The sequence below is a fragment of the Mchenga conophoros genome, linkage group LG3 (assembly GCF_057382185.1).
Source record: "Mchenga conophoros isolate Kocher_MC1m ecotype Shallow Benthic linkage group LG3, M_conophoros_male_GT1.1, whole genome shotgun sequence".
NCBI lineage: Eukaryota > Metazoa > Chordata > Actinopteri > Cichliformes > Cichlidae > Mchenga > Mchenga conophoros.
The window spans coordinates 57,178,134-57,200,450 of record NC_140528.1 but is presented as its reverse complement, the minus strand read 5'-3'; the positions used below and the strand labels follow the sequence as shown (position 1 = coordinate 57,200,450).

The following is a 22,317-nucleotide window of genomic DNA, read 5'->3' as shown; positions in this document are numbered from 1 at the left end:
TTAATTGGTGTGGCTCTCCACAACAGTCCCCCTGTCCTCCTAACTATCAGTCCTTGGAAATATTAATTGCCCAGCCCTGCTTATTGCTCCAGCCCTCAACAACAATCCCCATTATTCATGTGGCCCCTTAGAAATATTAAGTGCCCACCTTTTCACATTGATGTAGCCCTTCACAACAGTCCCAGCTTCTCATCCTTTGATAAAACAAATTATCCAGTCCTACTTATTGGTGCGGCCCTCCACAACAGGCCCACTTTTTCCTACTTTCTGCAAATCAGGATCATCCAGAAGACTTCATGCATTTAGAAACTCTTAAATATTACTTAAGCTGACCTTTGTTGATCTAATGATTTGCTTCTTTCTAATCTTAACCTTCATCAGAAACACATTTTGAATATTAGCGAAAGTCTGCAAATGACCTGCTATGCCATGTCATTCTGTTTGAAATCCAGGATAGTTATCCACTTCATGTGCAGCTCGGTGTTTTGCACAGCTGTAATACTTATGTGAGAGAGACCATCCCCGTCTATCATCCATCATAACACTGTCTAATGCTGTCATCGTTGCTCCAGTACAAAATCAAATAATATTTCAAGGTGTCCTTACAGCAGGTTCTCTTGCACTGGTGACAACACCAGTGAGCTCCCGCTGCTTTATTATTCATGATAATATATTCATGATTCAAGATCTCCACATGTTTATTTCCTTAAACAAAGACCTGCAATGCTATAGACATTTCCATTCCACCAGTAATCTTATTGGAAAATCAATATCCTTAACAAAAAAAGCATTCTTAGTATTTATGGTATGGCATAAAGTGGCACATTTATGCAAGATTACAAGGCTCAGAGTTGCCTGTTACTTGTTCTTTGCCTGTAAAATGCACTTGTATGTAGGGATGTATGTAGCTGTTCTATATGCCTACAGTTGCTCCAAAAGCTGTATCAAAAGCCACTCAAAAACAGGCAATAAGAAGGAAATCAGCAGCTTGCTTCGCTGCAGAGAGATTTCCATACCAAGGCCTTTCCTGGTGACAAACACTGTGTTAGTAGATTTAGTGCCTGCTCCCACTGATCACTAATATATCTGACCTGAAGATGCAGCCTGTGATGACTGGAGGCAGATTTTCACAGAAATTATTCAAAACGTTTTATACAGAAATTGTTTTTTTTTATGTTACAATACAATCCATTCCCAGATTAGCAATAAATAACCATTTATCATCATCATCATCATTGTTTATTTATATAGCACCTTAAAAAAAACACCTGGTAGACCAAGAATATAACTATAAAGAGTAATATTAAAAGAACAATTTAACACAAAAAAATGCATGTTTCATAACGAGTAATGAAGATAATCATCAGAATCACATTAAAGTCTCATTTCTATCAAATGTTACCACTGAGGCAGCGCTGTGTCTGCTGTTTACCTCAATGACCGACTCTTATCGCCTGCACTCGATAGCTGGTTCAGGTTCAATTACAGTTATATGGCTGTAATCATACTCATTACAAGCTTTACATAACCACTGGTTCCAGATCAGCATGAAAAGAAATTACAGAGTGTAATGGCCTCTAGCAGAGACGGGTTCACACACACACACAAACACACAGAAATGTAGGTGCACACACCACTTTTACTACAAACGTACTGCTGTGGAAATATTTAAAAAAAGCTAGAAATGCACTCAGAGATTAGTGTGGAGGCCTTGAGTACAGCACATACATGTAATCCTCACGGTGAATGAGACTAAATCTGGCAGAAAGAAACACATGTCCACTGTTTTTGTGCGTGTGTTGTCACTCAAAGAAATCTTACCCTTCTCTGTCCTCGTCCGGTGTTATCCAGAAACGTGGGTGACAGCGGTTTGTTCTGAGGGTCAGAAATTGGCGCCGGTGCCACAGAGTTAGCAGACGGCGAGCCCGGACCTCCTCCTGTGATGGACGAGGAGCTGACCAGAGGTCTGCTCCCATTGAAGAACTGACGCTTCTCCGCCCTGAATCGCAGGACGCTCGCCTCCAGGTCGAGGCAGTCGCGCCTGCTCTCCTTCAGAGCATCCTGCTGCCGCTTGTAGGCCCGGTCGTTGGCGATGACCTGGGAGAGCGGGATACCAAAGGCCTTGGGAGCCGATTCTGAGGAAAGAGGAGAAAATTTTATTTTCTTGCCAGCAATGATGAACACATAAAAACAACAGAGAAAACAAGGATGAAGTAGAAAGAAGAAAACAAACATATTGCCCAGAATATCCAAATAGACGATATGGATGAAAAATAGGAAAATAATATTAGTGCTATTTATTTTATGCCTTATTTAAGTGTTAAATATTATTATATCACTCTTCCTCACTTGAACACATTCTTTTTGTACTAAATAAAGCTAAAACAAATTCTAAACTGTCTTGAAACGTGATTAAAATGTATAAGAACAGCATCTGTCTGATTTACTGTTTGTTCCCCTGTACAAACAGAACTGCAGAGAAATACATCTGAATGCGCTAACATTGTAACTCATATTTGGAGCAGAACTGGAGCCTCCAGCGAGTCGTAATTTATTTATAGTACACATTCTTGTCTGCTGATAGTATCTGAGATCCAAACAGGATAGTAGGCGGGGCCAGGTACGTACGTTCAGTTAGAGCAGAGCTACAGATTAAAAATGTCCAAGGCGAAGCGGTCAAAAGTCTGGTTGTACTTCACAGCAAAATATGCAAACTCAGCAGCAACAAGTGCTTTAAGCTGATACTGTGATACTGTCAAAGGAGGTAACACCTCGAATCCGATGAAACACCTGGTGACGCATAGCGTTTTTTTTTTAAAGCCGAGAAATGCGCCGTATTTGATAGCTTGCTGCGAGACCTCACACTGTGCACGTTGGGTGGGTTGCCAGTTATCGCAACATCCCCCAAAAACCCGAAGAATAGAGTCCTGGCCCCTAGCCCTGCCAGTGTAGCAGAAATGATGAGGATATTGATGCAGCAGCAGCTGTTCTTCTCTGCGTGAGTCGCTTAATGTTGTTCGAGTGTAATTTATGTTGAGTAGGCTAACCACGTTATTACATTAATGCATGTAAGGTGAACTAGCAAACATCATCATAGCTACATGCGGCTGTCTTCTTGTTTGATGGCAGATACTCCCTTCACCCTGGCCAAAAAGGCTAAAATGACCAAAGAAAAAGTGGGAAACAGCTGAACATGAGAGGTTTTGGACAAAGTTTGTTTTTTTTCCATTGTTTAAGCACTGCTTCCAGCCAAGAGTGATACCATATATGCCCCATAGCTGCAGAAAAGGCTAACATTGTTTTCTTTTTACAAAAAAAACAAACAAACAGCTGAACATGAGAGGTTTTTGGACAAAGTTTGTGTTCTCCATTCTTTAAGCACCGGTTCGAGCACCGTTTAAGCACCGGCACCGTTTCAAAAGTACCGATTTGGCACCGGTATAAAACCTAAACGATACCCATCCCTAATTAGGGCTGTTCGATATAATGATATATATCGGCTGACGATATAAAAACATCTATCGTTTCATTTTACGCTATCGTTTGTTTCGTGGTGTCGCAAAATAAACTGTTTACTGCAACATTTTTTCCATCGTTTTGATGGTCACTGCAGTGGCTATATTAATTTCTTAAAGTTCTCTCTTTCTCTTATATTTAATATAACCACACTATGAACGGACAAGCGTCTGTGTTTATGCGTTGTTGTTAGCAACAACAACGGTAAAACCACCGCGTATCTGCTTCTTTATTTTTCACACAAACCTTTCACAATAAAGTTCAAGATCCTGTTGAGACCTTTCAAAATAAACTGAATCACGTGAAAGATGCAGAGTATTTACGGATGAGAAGCAAAAAAGAGCCGTCAGGTGCTAAAAAATAAACCTTAGACTGAAACTTTAGAACAGGCAAACTGCAGCACGCCGTGTAATAAATACTCACAAAGAAAACGGCGGCTGTTACAACTTATGTCTAAAAATGTATTGTTTCATGCATCTGTTAAAACGCTCAACTCCAGCTACATGACGCGCAGCTGGAAACACTTCACGCAAGTTGAGCTGCCCGAGATTCACAGAATTTAAAGAAAATGTTACATTTTTGTGATTTATATCGATATCGGACGATAGATGATTTAATATCGGGATATGAGATTTTGGTCATATTGCACAGCCCTACTAAGTATTTCTTCTTCACTCACTATGTGTTTACACAGCAGTCTGCCACAGGCCGCGGGCACCTTGTAATTGTTTATTCAGCCATGAACTTCTCAGCATACCAAAGTATTCTAGAGCCAAATATGAGCCCATCTGTCTGGCAGCTAAAAGTTGGCTGAAACTGAATCATACAACAGTACAATGATCCCAGGCACAACAGCCAATCTACAACAGAATGGCTGAAAAAGTAAAGAAAGACCTTAAATGCATGCATGTAAACTTCAATGAACCGAAGCAACGCTGTAAAGAAGAAAAAAAAATCCTCCACAACGACGTGAGAGACTCACAAACTGAAACGGAAATGATTCCTTCAAGTTATTGCTGTTAAAGGCGCCTCTACAAGCTGCTGAATCGCTGGGGTGTACTTTTCACAGGAGTGTATGTGTTACTTTAAAAGTTTGAGATGGGCCTGTCTAATGTATGGGAGAGCAAATATGTTTGCCGGTGCTGCAGTCATAGTAGCCAACGAATCACAAGGCAAGCTGATAATATACAGCAGAGAGATGGACGTACATCCCAGGTCTGAAAAGTAAAGCCAGTTTACTTGCAGAAACACTTCTGGTTATCTAGAAGTCAGCGGGAAAATAAAAATACTGAAAGGAGGATGATCCAGCTCATTGGCTGATGAGTTGAACTAACTCACTAACTGATAAAGTGGTCAGCCAAAAACATCATCTCAGGGATATAATGGGATTTCGCAAACCTCGGTGATGTCATTGTGGCAATGTCCATCTATTATACTGTTAATGACGCTGACAAAGCTCTGATTAGCAAATAGCATGAACCAAGTTCCATGTTAGTGACTGATATTCATTCACACACAACAGGGTAAACAATCACTGTCATGATCAACTTCACTTTGATGTCAAATGAAACAACCTCACTCTCTCAGTATATTCCCATAACATGATGTGATGGGCTATCGGCACAAACAACACACGTAAATCGAAGCAACACTCATTACAATGGTCTGTGAATACACAACCAATGCAGATGTTCTTGTGTGCAGTCCTCCAAAAGACAAGACTTGTAGCCTCAGATCTAGTACTGCATTTGTGTAGGTACAATACTAGTTGATTGAAAAGTTAGACAAAAGTTGCTGCAGAAACATGAAAGAGAAGGACAGCATAGATGGCCTGAACTGAAATAATCAAACATTTTCTGTCTTCTCCAGTGCACAGGATAGGCTAAAGCCCCAACATCAGCACAAACACCAAGAAGGCCTGTTTCCCTCTTATTACACTACATAGGAGTGACATGTAGAGCAGGGGTGGGCAACTCCAGGCCTCAAGGACCGGTTTTAGTTGTGTCCTTGATCCAACACAGCTGATTTAAATGGCTAAATTAACTCACCAACATGTCTTGAAGTTCTCCAGAGGCCTGGTAATGAACTAGTCATTTGATTCAGGTGTGCTGACCCAGGGTGAGATCTAAAACCTGCAGGACACCGGCCCTCGAGGGCTGGAGTTCCCCACCCCTGATGCAGGTATTGTGTGTGCCATGCCTTTAGTGCTCGATGCAGATCTTTATTAAAATGCACAGTTGTTATTAACAAAACACTGAGGGAACTCAGGAGTGTGAGAACCTGGAGGAGCAGAGATTACAGGGATGCTTACAGCAGTGCAGAGATAATGACTGATAAATCGAATCAAGGCAACTAAAGGGTCTGTTTATAGGCGATGATGAAATGAACTTGTTAGCCTGTGAACGCCGTAATCGCACAGCTCCTCGCACAACGGATAAGAGGTTTAAGTAGACAAGCGGTGTAAGAATAGACAGAATGTTGGGAGCAGGATAATCCTGTTAGAGCAGCCACACAGCAGACATCAAACTCAGACTGATACGGGCTTACAGCAGACACGCTCACGCAGGTAAACACGGTACGAGTGAGGTCACTGTCGTCAGTTTCCTCCTCGACATATCAGCTCCAAATGTAAATGTCTCACTATGCTACCACTCCCGAGGTTAAGCATAGACTGTTTATCTGGCACCCACCTTAGTGAAGGCCCAGTTAGACATTCAGTCTGGTGACTCTTTGATCAGGATCAAAAAGTGATAAAGCCAAAATGTAGTTGTTATTTCATGATAAAAAGATGCATTGCCTAAAAAGAATCTGGATATTTTGTGCATGAGAGGAAAAAAACACCAAACGGTACAAAAAGTGCTTGTTGGCTCTCTGCCAGTAGTGCCCAGGAGTATACCAGATGTAGCCACACAAAAATGTGTAACTGCTCCAGGGTGTCCTGGATCTACCCTAGGACCTCCTCGTGATAGAACATGCAGGGAACACCTCGGCATTCTGGAGGCCTCCTAATCAGATGCCTGAACCACCTCAGCCGACTCCTTTCAGTGTGGAGGAGCAGCGGTCCACTGAGCTGACATGTGTTTCACACACATGAAACAGGAAGCAGATTATTTAGGTTCTATCTACTTAACACACTCACATTCAAGAATCGTGAATATGCACACGATTGTTTGAATGGAAACACATGGATGCACACGTGCACAGTCTCACCCGGAGAGTCCCGAGCAGGTCAGAGAGGCAAATCAGACTGGCAGGATGCCCTGTGAGGGCTTAAGGATGCAGGATGGACTCAGCCTGAAATAACTCAGGTTCTGTGGGGAGTTTATTCTGCAGAGCTGCATTGCTCAGATCAAAGGAGGAATTACTATTTACATTACTTTAATGAAACCAAAAGACAAAATTGGGAGTGAGCAAAACTTCTCCATTTAATTTATACTCACATTTTACTCAGCTCCAATGTTCCCTCTAAGCTGCGCGCATGTGCAATTGCGCACTGCTGGCACGGTCTCTGCGCACAGAAAATCTGTGCTGCGCACAAAAAAAAAATCTAACCTGAATTGAAATTAAAATTAAAACGTTAACAATTCTGTTTTGCAGTGTTAGTCAGTAAGTGACTGGCTGCTCCTGTATGTGTTTAGAACGATGCCGCCTTATCCCATAGTCCAGCCAATGATGCGATTCACATTCGTATATACGCAGCTAATCAACGTTGTTGACAGGCTATGACAGCGTCCTTATGTGGCTGATGTGGAGTGAAGCCACGTTAATGACAACATGTACAACCATTGGAGATGTGAGCAGGACAGACGGAACAATTGACGGAAAAAATGTGGATTTTACACCAGTTTTTAAATTGTGTTATGATAAAATATATATATATATATATATATATATGCAATGGGTTTTTTTTTCCAACGTTTATATTTACTGCGGGAAGAAACAGTAAAAACTGTGTTTTATAAGGAAAACGCTCAAAAGCACTCCCCGCCTGTGAGCAAAAACAAAAACCCCACCTTTTCCTATTGGTGTAAAAATATACCATGTCGACCAATCAAAACATGGCATTTAGTTGTTTAGAAAGCGGGACGTTTTAGGAGTGACGGCGGTGTTTTGAGATGTGAGACATTTGCGACGTTTAGCGCAAATCTTGTGTCGTTAGTGTGTAGTGTAGTCAATAGTTTTGTTGTGTGTGTCAGAACAATGAGGCGACTGCTGAATGTTACAGGTGTTACAGCAGTGATACATCTCCTGTTGTCAGGCCTGCATCAGGCTGTTGTTCTCCTTTATCTCATAGTGGACAGAAATTGTTTTTTGGAGTGGCACAAATAATTTGTGTGGCATCAGATTTGATGCAGAACAGCTGATTGTTCTGTAAATGTTGTGTAAATTTTTCTGTTTGAAATGTTTTTTAAAAAACCGCTTTGGCTGCATTTTTAGGTAAACAGCTGCAGTCACTATACAGGGTGGGCCATTTATATGGATACACCGGAATAAAATGGGAATGGTTGGTGATATTAAGAGGATTGTCAATGCAACCCTCTTCTCCCACTCTTCACACACTGATAGCAACGCCGCAGGAGAAATGCCAGGGTAATCAATTGGGCAACATTGGTCATTATATACTGTATTTTGCAGACAGAGTTACAGGACTCTCTCCGAGACCACAGACTCATACTCATAATACGAGTCAGAGCTTTATAAAAAAAAAAAGAAAAAAAAGAAAGAAAGAAAGTTGTGTTTTCAAAATTGGAGTTCAAGTGACTTTTACTTCCAATAGTGTTAACATACTACACAGATCATGAAGATTTGTTTAAATTTGTTTAGAGGGCTCTAAATAAAAGCTCTAAATTAAATAAAAAAAATAAATAAAACACCTGTTTTTAAGGTTTTGTAGTGAGCAGCCCTTTGATAAGTGCCTTGCTGACTAGCTGCCAGCTATTATTAGCTTGTGGCCACATGTGCAAGCTAGAGCAGAGCTACAAGGTAATTAGCGCAACAGATTGTGAAGTATTACACAGCTGTTTACACAGCAGGTCACCATTCACTTAAACTCTAACTTGTTTTTAGTTGCTAAACAGATATCAACCCATTCCAGCTAATAAACATGATAAAATTAGGCTGAAAAATCTTATCGGCTGTTTCTTGGCAACACTAGATGCTAGCTGTTTACTACGTGAAGGATTCACTCTGCAGTTTGTACAGCCTCTTCTCCTCCAGGCACTAAATAAAAAGGAGATCTTTACTCTTTAAAATGGGTAAGTACGGTATAATTTAAAATAGTTTATTGTTGGTAAAGAACATGAAAAATCCAAATCATTCACTCATTCAAAGACTTTTCCTGGATCAGTCATACAAATATTTTTATAGTCAAACTAGTTAAGAGTCTAAAATCTCAATTAAGATTACGCCAAAGTACTTATTTTTAAAGTGCTGATGGTAAACAGTTGCCCCCAAAAGAAGTAAAACATAAACCCCAACATATGGCAAGGTCTGACAGACAGTTCGACTCGGGAACTTTTTAAAATCTTCAGCGCTTTGTAAGCATGTATAATTTGATGATACAGCATGCAATGGTAACAGTAATGATCATATTTACCTCTAATTTTATGACACACTGAGTTGAAACTGATTTTCTCTGAAAACACACTACACAAAGAAACACAACATTGCGTGTCAACAGGAACGGGCTTTATCCACTGAAAAGATGTCACCTTTTGATGATGTGCCTTACGCTGTATTTGATCTGTAAGCCGGGGCTTACTCTTCGGTCCTGAGTCCTGACGTCTGCTTGGAGGTACAGTCACTCCTGACATTTGGCCATGTTTGCTGGCATCACAAGCCAACCGTGATGGGGTTAGCAGCTTGCACTGGAAGCGTTTGCTTGTTTAAAGTAAACACTTGATGATTTAATAGCTATCTGTGGCAGCAGGGAAGTGTTGCTTCTCACAGAAGGGCAGCCAGATTAGCAAGACGTTTAGAAGAGGTTCGAGCGTTTAGAAGAGGGTTGTGAAGTAGTGGGAAAAGTATCTACATGTTTTCTTTCATAAAGGCTCAAGGCTCATTAACTAGTAATGTTATATATTTGAAGTCACACAGATGTAAATAATATGAAATAAGAAATTTGAGTTTTCAAGTCTATAGTTCTCTAGCTATTTGCATTATAGTAATTCTGCTATGGTTTTCCAGACTGTTAACACTAGTGAGTAAAGATGAGTCCGATGCTGAGAGAAAGCAAGAAAAGAAGGGAGTAGACAGAAGCTCAGCAGATGTTCACTGAGTCCTTGATTTTACTGAGGAGGCAAATAAGAAACATATCAGTGATAAACCTACAAGATAGAGACTGAACTGTTGCTGAACTGGGCTGATCTTGTGCAAGAATCTTGGACTGACTACTGGCTCCACTCCATCCCTCCACAAATTTAAAAATATTAAATCTCAAGAGTCCCATCTCCTGGTTAAATAAACGTTAAGAGCTGAAAAACAAAATATGAATACAGAGGAATCTTCACCAAAAACAGAACTGTTAGAACAACTTAATTATAATTGTATTATGTCAACTAGAACACATGATTTAATTACGTTTTTTTTTTTTAATTAACTCTGTCAGATCAGCCCAGCAGATTTCAGTTACACACAATGCACAAGTGTGCTTTCACTTAAATAAAAACAGCAACAAAATTAGAGTAATTTCAAGTTATAGATAGAAACCCAGCAAATACACCACCATCACCAAAGCAGAAGACTGAATTAGAATCATTTAAAACACTGCACTAACTACAACCAAAATATCTCTTTTTATAATGTGTCTTAATATGTGCTGAATTGTTGATAAAAAAAAAATCTGCCAGGAAGGGAGATGCTTGTGTCAAAGTGTTACAGTTCAGGAATTTCTTTTCTTTTCTCCCTAAATACGTCTGGTACTCGGGTCAACATCTGTTACTTAAAAAAACAGAGTGGATATATTTAGCAGAGGAACAGCTGGGTGATAATATCCAACCTCCTGGAGCATTAGACTTTAAAAACACAGGCTGTCCTCTGTAAAGTATTTTCCTAGGAATCAACAGTTTAAACTATTGCTTGGGAAAATTACATAGAAACTACTGGTTCACTGCATTATGATCAACCATACACGAATGCCAAGCAGATCACAATTGTCACTCTGTAATCCGTTACTTGACGCAGTCCTGCCTTTAGTAGTAGAGGAGCAGAGCCAACAGGAAAGCTGCCAGGTCCCAATGTTCTGTGTTTTCATTAGCAGGGTTAACTAGAGCTAAGTCACTGTGTGTACAAGGCTGGAGGCAGGCTTTAAAGAGCTGCGTAGACAGCCAGTCAATGCATGTGCTGTGTAGTGTTGGGCATTTTGGCTCGTATCTCGCCCTGCTGCGATAATCAGCTGAGAAAAGAGAACATCTTTTTCTGAGAGGTCACGCTAACATCTGATTTGTCACATGGGTTAGAGCAGGAAGATGAAAGAAGAAGTGGAGAAGGAAAAAAAACACAAGAAGAAGGGAAAAAAGGTCAGGAGCAAATCAAAGAAAGCCAAAGAGAAGATGAAATGAAAAAATCAATACAGAGAAGTACAAAAAGCCTCAAATTTGTTTTGTTCAACAAGCAAACTATCTGCTTCTCTAGTCTGATGTTATTGGTAATTTCAGGGTCTAAAAAGTTGCTTCAGTTTCCATAAACACAAACAGTGAAACACCATTAAGAGTTAAAAACAGTCCAAATTCTTTCAGCTCCAATAAAAAGATTAATGTGGCTCCCAGGTGTGACAATAAACTTTAACATCTAGTCATCCTTAAAAAAAAGGATCTATGATGTTTAGAGGGGCTAGAAGTTTGGTCCCAGTAACACGGTCCAGGTCTAAGGACCAGTTGGTGAACATCTGGCAACCACTGGTCGTTAAGCAAAAAGTGTGTATTCCTCTGGGATTATGTATTCCCTGAGTGCTATTAACACAGGCCTTAATGTCAGTCACCATCCCCCCCAGCAACTGCTGGTTACCAGAGGAAATTATGTAGTGGTTGCTGGCAGTTGCTAGTGTGAAATTGATCGCAAACAGCAAAAAGCCGGCAATCACTTGCTAACTAGTTGGGGAATGCACACCTATTTATGCCACCTATTTGAGGTTATAAGATGATCGCTGATTGGTTTCTGGGTTTGTGTGACTGAGGCCTTGACAGGAAGCCAGCTAGCTAGCTAGAACTTTGCTATAAATTGCTATAAATCTGGAAGTAAATGAAGATGGAAAACCAAATATCAGTGATGTTTGGAGGGTTAGTGAAGTTGGGTTATAGTTGGTTAGTAGGAGAGCTTTGGTTAGACTAATATAAACTATTGCTAATATAAACTAACGCGGCAAACCGCCGTTAGCGAGTTATGGTGGATTGCCCCGTGCGTGGGTCGATCCGCCATAACTCGCTAACCGAGGTTTGCCAAGTTAATGCAGTTATGGCGTTAACGTCATTTTAACGAGATTAACACTGACAACACTAATATAAAAACATGAGCACTGGGTAGGATGAAGGTTAAATTGTCTTCAATAAACGTAAACGCTGAGGGTCCTTGATTGGCACATTCAAACGCCATCATATAACAGGGAGGAGACACCAAAAATGGACTTTTTCGTACATCTGAGATGAGCCATCTGCAACATAAGGTTAGTCATTACCATGTTGATTGGTTTGGATTACTGGCTATGAAAAAGTCCTTAATGGTCTAAACCTTAGTAGGCCTCTGTGTGATTATTCCATAAGCTCTTCAATGTTTTGTTTCCAAGGCTGTAGTGTGCACTGTAATTTTTAAAATCTCAGTCGAATGATGTGCTACGCATGAATAGCGCCAATAAAAAGTAGAGGCAGAGAATGATGACCAAATACGGGGCTTGAGTCTACAAGAAAAACAACAGAGCAGCATGTTAAAAATACAAGCGTCTCATCCAACACAGCAAACGCTTTGACTTGGAGAAAGTGTTGTTATCGCATTGCTTAACAAAAAGATTGCCAGCACCATAGCCCCAGGAAATTAAAAGTATTATTTGATCTGCAGAGATGAGACTCTGTATATCTTTTACTCTTTTTAACCACAATGGCAAGGTGGCAGTTCAAAAGAAATGTGGAGGAAATCAAAGCAGAAAGTCACGGGTCCCCTCAGAAAATTCAAAGGCTTGAAGAAATATGAAACCTTCCTCCATTTCTGCTGAGAATGGAAATCACGTTTAGAACTGGATAATATCTGATCCGGCAAAAATAATCAGATTTCATACTACTTCACACCGAAGGCCAAGTGGACTCAGACTCAAAAGAGCAGGCTTTCATGGACTTAACTAAATACTCCAAAAGAGGGGTGTGAGGAAGCACACATGCCACAAATGTAGATCAAAGATCCAAAAACCAATCCATAATATCCAAAAGTTCCAGATTCAAATCCCTTTTCCACTTTGTTTGTACCCAGAAAAACACAATTATAAAAAATAATGTGTGCAAATGGGGTTCTTCATTTTGTTAGTCTAACTTTGTTAGTTTCTTTGTGTTTTTGGTTTAAATGTAATCATTTGTTGCAAAAAAAATCCCAAACATATTGTAGATGATACTTATAGCTCTACTAAAGAAGTTAAACTTGCAGTTTGTTCATTCATTATTCACTTGCGGTTATAAAAACAATGAAGCACCAGCTAAGTGAAACTTCCAGGATTTAGAGTTCATTCCTGATCCACTCGTTCTTTTTAAACAGTGTTTCAAGTATGTGTGGCCATTAGTGGTTAGTGGTGGTAAAAGCCACTGGACTCCAGTGGTGTATGTGGTTATGTAGCTTCAGCGGACAGAAGGGACATTGTGTTTGATGATAATATTTAGCGTAACAGCCTGTGGGGAAACACATTCACAGTTTATAGCCGCAGACGGGATCGTGTTTACCCAATTCTATGGTTTGGGGTTTCATGAACTCACCTCGCTCTTTTTTTTCCTTTGAAAAGGAGTCAAACTTCCTGCGCAGAGATTTTCTTCGCTTGTGAGTTTCTGTGGGAAGAAAGAAAAGGTCACAGTCAATACAGTTTGTGGTGCTCAAGTATGTGTTTGCTTTAGTTTGAACAATGAAGTCTGTGTCACAGTCGGTCTGGGATGTCTGTCTTTTGTTACTGTTGTACATCAATGAGATGTGCCCATCACCAGCTTTTATCTGTACATGAACCCAAATACTACCATCCATCCATCCATTGTGTACTCCTTACTATAGAGTGAATTAGTTTAGTTTTACTTCATTTCCACTGTAGATTTGCTTTTTGTTTCAGCAGTCTGTATTAAATAGAAAAAAGTCTTTATTTCTGAAAATTATTTAGTTTTTGTAATTTTTCTATTAGTTTTAGATTTTTTTCTCTTTTTATAATATGATGTGTGTTGATCAGGGAAAGAGTTACAAAGTTCAGAACAAGTTTCATGACCCACGGAGAGAACACTAACCCCCCCAAAAAACTGTGTATCTAAAACCCAGCATTTAAAATTTTTAACTAAATAAATTTCTAACAGTGTTACAGCATTATGTAAAATTGTCACAATTTTTAATGTACTAATTTCTGATTATGAATAATTATGAATTTTCCTTTTCTGGTGGGTTTTTTAAAACCTGATTGGTGTATTGACTGTCCTCGTCTGCTTCCCTGTATATAAAAGAAGTATTTCATTGGGACATTAAATTAGATTTAGGCTTTAAACAGCACTCGTTTGGATTTGTGTACATGAACACGAACTAATTAATTATATTTTAATGAGTCAAAGGAGCTTGCAAAGAAAAGCGTCTGGACTTCTTTAAGTTGCTTGAAGACGTTTCACCTCTCATCCGAGAAGCTTCTTCAGTTCTAAGGTCAAATGGTAGAGAGTCCCAGATATAAACCTAGTGGGAGTATCCCCCCACAGAGGGACAAAAGGACCCCTGATGATCCTCTAATCGCCTGAGCCAAGGTGTGAAACTGGGTGTGGGTCCCAATCAGCCAGAGTTTCGGGTGTGTTCATTGTGAAACCTGGCCCCACCTTATCATGTGAATTCCTGAGGTCAGATGGCCCAGGATGTGAGTGGGCGTTAAGGCGTCTGGGAAGGGATCTCAAAACTGGATTGTAGATGGCAGAGAGTTGGTGTCGTAAACCCCCGCCTCTGTTCAAAGATGGTCGCTCACAGTGGACATAGATGGCTTCTTTCACTCCTCTTTCAAACCATCTGTCCTCTCTGTCCAAAATGTGAACATTGGCATCCTCAAAAGAGTGTCCTTTATCCTTAAGATGCAGATGGACTGCTAAGTCTGTGTTTTGGCGTTTTGTCTTTCGAGTGAACCAGTTTTTGTCTGAGCGTGTTGCTGGGTCTGAAATGCACCGGGATGTCATGCTTGGAGAAAACTCTCCTGAGTTTCTCTGATACACCGGCTACATAGGGGATGACAATGTTGTTGCGTCTGTCCTTCTTATCCTCCCTCGCTGGTGTCTGGTCTTCTTTTCTGTGCCTCTTTGCTGACTTTAAGAACGCCCATTTAGGATAGCCGCACGTTTTGAGTGCTTCCTTTACATGTGTGTGTTCCTTCTTTTTTCCTTCAGGCTTAGAGGGAACATGTTCTGCCCGGTGGTGTTGGGTCCTAATTACTCCAAGTTTGTGTTCCAAAGGGTGATGGGAGTCAAAGAGGAGGTACTGGTCCGTGTGTGTGGGCTTCCGGTAAACTTAGATGTTGAGTTTGCCATTCTCTTCAATGTGCACAGCGCAGTCCAGGAAAGGCAAACAGTTGTCCTTTGTGTCTTCCCTGGTGAACTTGATGTTTTTATCCACAGCGTTAATGTGCGCAGTGAAGGATTCCACTTCTTGTGTCTTGATTTTGACCCAGGTGTCGTCTACATATCTGTACCAGTGGCTGGGTACTCTTCCTTTGAAAGAGCCAAGAGCCTTCCTTTCCACTTCCTCCATGTAAAGGTTGGCTACAATAGGTGACACGGGGGAGCCCATGGCACAGCCATGTTTTTGTCTGTAAAAGCCTTCGTTGTACTTGAAATATGTAGTGGTGAGGCAGAGGTCTAACAGTGTGCAGATCTGACCGGGTGTGAAGTTGGTCCTGTCCTCCAAGAAGCTGTCTTCTTGTAGTCGTTTTCTGACAGTCTCCACGGCCTCTGTGGTGGGTATGCAAGTGAAAAGAGAGACTTCACCGACAAGGTCCAGAAACTTACCCTGGATCCAGATGAAACCATGGTGTCCTTTGATGTAGTCTCTCTCTTCACTTGCATACCCACCACGGAGGCCGTGGAGACTGTCAAAAAACGACTACAAGAAGACAGCTCCTTGGAGGACAGGACCAACTTCACACCCGATCAGATCTGCACACTGTTAGACCTCTGCCTCACCACTACATATTTCAAATACAACGAAGGCTTCTACAGACAAAAACATGGCTGTGCCATGGGCTCCCCCGTGTCACCTATTGTAGCCAACCTTTACATGGAGGAAGTGGAAAGGAAGGCTCTTGGCTCTTTCAAAGGAAGAGTACCCAGCCACTGGTACAGATATGTGGACGACACCTGGGTCAAAATCAAGACACAAGAAGTGGAATCCTTCACTGCGCACATTAATGCTGTGGATAAAAACATCAAGTTCACCAGGGAAGACACAAAGGACAACTGTTTGCCTTTCCTGGACTGCGCTGTGCACATTGAAGAGAATGGCAAACTCAACATCTAAGTTTACCGGAAGCCCACACACACAGACCAGTACCTCCTGTTCGACTCCCATCACCCTTTGGAACACAAACTTGGAGTAATTAGGACCCAACACCACCGGGCAGAACATGTTCCCTCTAAGCCTGAAGGAAAAAGAAGGAACACACACATGTAAAGGAAGCACTCAAAACGTGCAGCTATCCTAAATGGGCGTTCTTAAAGTCAGCAAAGAGGCACAGAAAAGAAGATCAGACACCAGCGAGGGAGGATAAGAAGGACAGACGCAACAACATTGTCATCCCCTATGTAGCCGGTGTATCAGAGAAACTCAGGAGAGTTTTCTCCAAGCATGACATCCCAGTGTATTTCAGACCCAGCAACACGCTCAGACAGAAACTGGTTCACCCGAAAGACAAAACGCCAAAACACAAACTTAACAATGTGGTGTATGCTGTACAGTGCAGCGAGGAATGCTCAGACCTCTACATTGGAGAGACCAAACAGCCACTTCACAAGCGCATGGCACAACACAGAAGAGCCACCTCCACAGGACAAGACTCAGCAGTCCATATGCATCTTAAGGAAAAAGGACACTCTTTCGAGGATGCCAATGTTCACATTTTGGACAGAGAGGACAGATGGTTTGAAAGAGGAGTGAAAGAAGCCATCTATGTCCACTGTGAGCGACCATCTTTGAACAGAGGCGGGGGTTTACGACACCAACTCTCTGCCATCTATAATCCAGTTTTGAGATCCCTTCCCAGACGCCTTAACGCCCACTCACATCCTGGGCCATCTGACCTCAGGAATTCGCATGATAAGGTGGGCCAGGTTTCACAATGAACACACCCGAAACTCTGGCTGATTGGGACCCACGCCCAGTTTCACACCTTGGCTCAGGCGATTAGAGGATCATCAGGGGGTCCTTTTGTCCCTCTGTGGGGGGTCACTCCCACTAGGTTTATATCTGGGACTCTCCACCATTTGACCTTAGAACTGAAGAAGCTTCTCGGATGAGAGGTGAAACGTCTTCAAGCAACTTAAAGAAGTCCAGACGCTTTTCTTTGCAAGCTCCTTTGACTACGATGACCTGGATGACTGAGAACCTTCACAGATATATTTTAATGAATATTTTATGAGACCAGGCTGGTATATCAAAGGTATGTGGTGGAGTAAGTATAAATGTATTAAATCCATACTTATAACCTTGATCATGGAAGTAATATGTCCTTTTAAACAGACACCACCAATCAGGCTCACCCTCAATACGACATTTACTTTTTCTTTTCCTCTTCATCTCACTTGTTATCTTCTGCTTTCACCTCTTCCTCAGTTCCAAGACAAGAGCAGAACCTTTTCAATAGACTGAGTCTGTTTAGTGTTTTGGAATAGCCCACTCTGTCTAATGGCCCTTGACATGCTGGATGAAGGGAGATTTGTTGTTGCATGTGTGTATCTATAAGTAAGATACAAAGAGAGGTAAATAAATCGAGGAAAAGTGTTTTGAAGATAATAAGTGATTGTAAAAAAATGCCAAAACACAAAATGAGCTCTGCCAAAAAAGATTTTAAGACTGAAATCTACTTTAGTATGAGAAAAAAGGATGGAGAAAAGATTTATGATGTTCCTTGAAAATTCAATTTAAGGCGACACAGTACGACTACGCGCCTGTTTTTTCATGCAATTTAAATTTTGACATTTTAAATATATTTTACATAAATGTATTTGTGACCAAAATACAGATATTGTTTAGTAAAGCTTCACGATCGTACCCCCCACCATGCCTCGTAATTTCATAAAAGAAATGAAATCATCGTATTATAGTCAAGATTACTGATTGTTTACCGATTTAAATTTTTACACCTAATACTTACACTGGCAAGCTAGCTTAATACATGATAGCTGATTGCTATACAGCTTTCTTTTTGGCTCCTGACAGTATTTCTTCAAAAAAAAAAAAAAAAACAACCTCTGTTTAAACTCTATGTCAACTAAAAGACAAAAACAACCATTTCAGTTACCTTAAGGTGCTTTATATTGTAATGCAAAGACTGTATAGACTCCTACACTTTCTATAAAGGTCTTGGCTCATATTTGGATAGATGTAAAACCTCATTTTCATAAATTTCATAAAACTGACAATGCAAACATTTGAGTGTACCTAATAATTTGGGGGAAGATCTCTGATTAAATGTTTACCCTGCCTGGGTTTTTCCCCTTAACTTCAGTCAGAGCTGAAAAACAACCACTGCTGACATTTCTACTTCCTCTTCGCACTTTTTTAATAAAATACTGTGAACTACATCCCCAAAACAGAAAATCTGACGGTGTGTATGTTTTGTTACAAGTGGGATATTTTTTATTTTTAGGAACTCTACAGCCTCACACTCTGGCTTGTGTGGACGAAGCCTTTGTTTGCTTTAGCAAAGCTGCTGTTTAGAAATCACTAATTCAAAGTCAGACCTTTTCCCTATTAAGGAATCACTGCTGTTACCTTCATGGCAAGTAATGCTGCCCGGCCTGTTTGCGGCACTTTAAAGTACGGACATTCTTTTCCCTCTTTTTTCCTGCTTTAATCAAAAAAAATAAGAAAAAAAATGAAAGTAGCAGGGAGCAAATGAAGACTGCTGTGTGCTGCTGGGATAAAGAGGTCAAATTCTCATGACTGCAGGAAATTAAAGTTTATTTCCAAAGCACACAGCCCCTCCCATTGAACGCATGCCTCATCCAGCTGAGGCTGATCTGCTACTGATGAGTGTGTGCATGTACATGTGTATGATTACATAATGCACATTCACAGGGAGATAAGGTGACAGACAAGACAAAAACAAAGAGGGGATAAACAGCCCAGGCTTTGATGTTTAAAAGACTCTGCTACCTTCCTGCGCTCCGACTGAAGATGTTTGACGGAGGAAATCAAGGAAAATGATGCATTCAATGTCAATCACAGGTATCTAAAATCTCCTGCAGGCCTAATGAACAACCAGAAACATTTCATGCATGTTGCTACCTCTGCCAGATCTATTTTACAATCTATGACTGGCTGATTAAGAAGTTCAGAACCTCAACGTCACACTGTTTGTCTGAGCTGATTGTTAAACAGGCCACCTTTATTTATTACTGATGAACAGATGCATGGCTACTGTTTTGGATTTTATCTCCTAACCCCAGTTTACTATCCCATTTTGGTTGTTGTTTGTTTGTCTCTTCACCATTTTTGGCTGTGACTGATATTTGCAGCCCCTGAGATCAAGTGCACCGGATGCAGGGGGCCAAGGGACCACTGAATCCTTCCCATCTACTCCGAGACTTCTGGTAAAATAATTCTTTTAACTTCTTATTTGTGAGTAATACCACTGTGACTTTGAACTGAAACAATACTGGCAGGACAGATGCTGTTGCGTTAGCCGATTGTTAGGTTTGCTTAATTATGTTCTTAGAGCCTTAAAAATCATCAGATCATACATGCACAATGAACATGGCTGCAATAATATGCAATAATATGAGTCAATTGCCTCGAACAGCCCATACTTTAAGCAATGTTTTACTCTGTGGTATTCTTTTTTTCATGTGTTGCAGGCATAGGAACCAAATACAAAACTAACGTAAACATAAGCAGGAAACACAGAGGCAAGTAACTGACACTGGGGATGGGTTGATAGATGTTTCAAACAATGCTCCAAAGTGTGGTTAAAAACACCCATGTCACATGACCATGGCTACATGTCACCGTGGTCACCATGGTGACAGGTCTCTCTAATTACACTGACTGCCTGTATGCGCATTATATACTGCCACTTCATTAGGTATACCTATTCAACTGCTCCTTTACACAAATATCAGCTAATCAGCTCTGTGCATTTAGACATGGGTGGTGGCTGATGAGGCCAAAGGAGAATGGTCAGACTGCTTCAAGGTGATAAGAAGGTAGGCAACAGTAACTCAAATAACTACTTGTGCATACAAAGGTATGCAGAAGAGCATCTCTGAAAATGAAACAAGGTAAACTTTGAAAGGGATGTGCTGCAGCAGCAGAGACCACAAAGTGTGTAACTCCTGTCAACTAAGAAAAGAGAACTGAGGCTAGTGAGGCGATGTTTTATCAGGCAACAGAGCATCATTTAAACTCCAGCCTAAGTATTATTGCTGACCACATCCATCCCTTTATGACCACAGTGTCCCATCTTCTGATGGCTGCTTCCAGCAGGATAACAAACCATGTCACAAAACTCAAATCATCTCAGACTGCTTTCTTGAACACAACAATGAGTTCACTGTACTCAAATGGCCTCCACGGTCACTTGATCTCAAGCGAACAGAGCACTTTTGGGATGTGGTGGAACAGGAGATTCGCATCATGGATGTGCAGCCCATAAATCTGCAGCAACTGTGGGATTCTGTCATGTCAATGTTTCCATGTTTCCAGCATTTTGTTGAATTAAGACAGTTCTGAAGTCCAATGCGGACCAACCCAGTACTAACAATGAGTAACCAGTGAAGCAGCCCGTGCTCATATATTTCAGATTATCAAAGCATTGAAAGTTTTTACTCTTTTTAATGCATAACTTTTTATATCTTGCTGCTATACCTGACTAGAAAATCATCATCTCAAAGACGCTCACCTGGTTTAATAAATATTTAAGGATCGTAAGCACAAATCCAACTACAGGTAAAAAGCCAAGAGTTTTAAGACTGAAATGATCCAGGGAAGTAATAAAAGGACAAAAAAGAAAAAGAAGGAAAACGAGAGGAAGTAAGATAAGATAAGATAAGATAAGATAAGATAAGATAAGATAACTCTTTATTGTCATTGCACAGTCATACATAGTACAGTAGTACAATGAAATTGGAAAAACTGTCCTACGTCGGCACTACATATAACACAACACGACACGATATGACACATCACAACGTAACAAACAACACAACACAGTATATTAACTTAGTATAAAAAAGAAGAATAAGTGTATGTGTATTGCACACTGTTATTATTGCACATTAATTATTACTGCACCTTGTTATAAATATAAATATTATTGTTATCGTTTTAAACATTGTTACCTCCCCCTAAAAAGTCCAGGGAGGTATCCAGTCAGGTCAGCTATTTACATTGATCAGGGCTATTGCCCTGTTGTAAAAGCTGTCCTTGAGTCTATTTGGAGAGAGAGTTAGTTTGCAGTCCCTGCAGAGCAGCGACTCATAAAACAGGGCATGAGAATGAACTCCAGACCACACCAAATAAGAGAAAAATCTGTCACTTAAGTACCAACACACTTCACAAAGAATTCCTTGGACCCTGCCAGCAAAACTAAAAACCACACTTGTGATGCATACAACATTCAAATACCTGCATACGGGGGCCACACACGAAAATAAATGGAGAGTGGAATATATACAAACTGTACAAGCACACTGGAGAAGGTTTATGGGAGCGATTTGTCCTTCAGTTCCAGCAGGATGAAGCACCCAGAGAATAAAGGGAGCGGGCACATAGAGAGAAAAGTGAGATGAAACGCGAGGAATGAAAACACGTACGGAGATGGGGAGGGAAAAAAAGCAACAAAAGACGGACTGGAGGGAGGGAGCGCAACGGGAGGTGATGCTGAGACTGTAATAGACTGGGTGGCCTGGAGAGATTACAGCCCAGGGGAGAAACCAAGGAGGAATATTCCCACACTTACTCAGAGAGCACTTTGTCTGTGAGACGGGCCGAGGAAACTGTCTCACAGGACACAAAAAATGACAGCCATTTTAACTTTTACTGATCCAATTTGGAGCTTAGAGAATCTTGGTGACTGAGATGTGTGAGAGCTGAAGGAGTCATTTTTAAGGCAAATAAAATGAGCTTTTCTAAGCTCGTCACAGTTTTTCATAGATGGCAGCAGCCGGTTTTCTTTTTCCAGATTAAGTGTATTAATAACTGTATTACGTCACCTTTAGGCATATATACACTGTGAGCTTTTAGTTCATTTACACATGCACTTATATGGTCATTTACTACAAATAAAACAGTCTGTTAGGTTAAATAATCGATTTACGTTCTGCTTTTCTTACACAAACCTCTCCGGTTAATTAAGTTCTTCACATCTGCTGCTGCTCATTAACCAAAAAGTTGACT

The 22,317-nt window shown here is 40.7% G+C and overlaps 1 protein-coding gene across 2 annotated transcripts in view; it reads right to left on the bottom strand.

The window, feature by feature from the left end:
• The window catches only part of arhgap36 (Rho GTPase activating protein 36), a 78,985-nt gene that overhangs the window by 9,812 nt on the left and 46,856 nt on the right, over positions 1 to 22,317 (bottom strand). For both annotated transcript variants that reach the window (XM_085264034.1, XM_085264043.1), the window contains exons 3-4: positions 13,464 to 13,532; positions 1,822 to 2,135 (exon numbers count right to left, since the gene is read on the bottom strand). In XM_085264034.1, the coding sequence (XP_085120160.1) occupies positions 1,822 to 2,135; positions 13,464 to 13,532 (383 nt within the window). The remainder of the gene's footprint in view (positions 1 to 1,821; positions 2,136 to 13,463; positions 13,533 to 22,317) is intronic.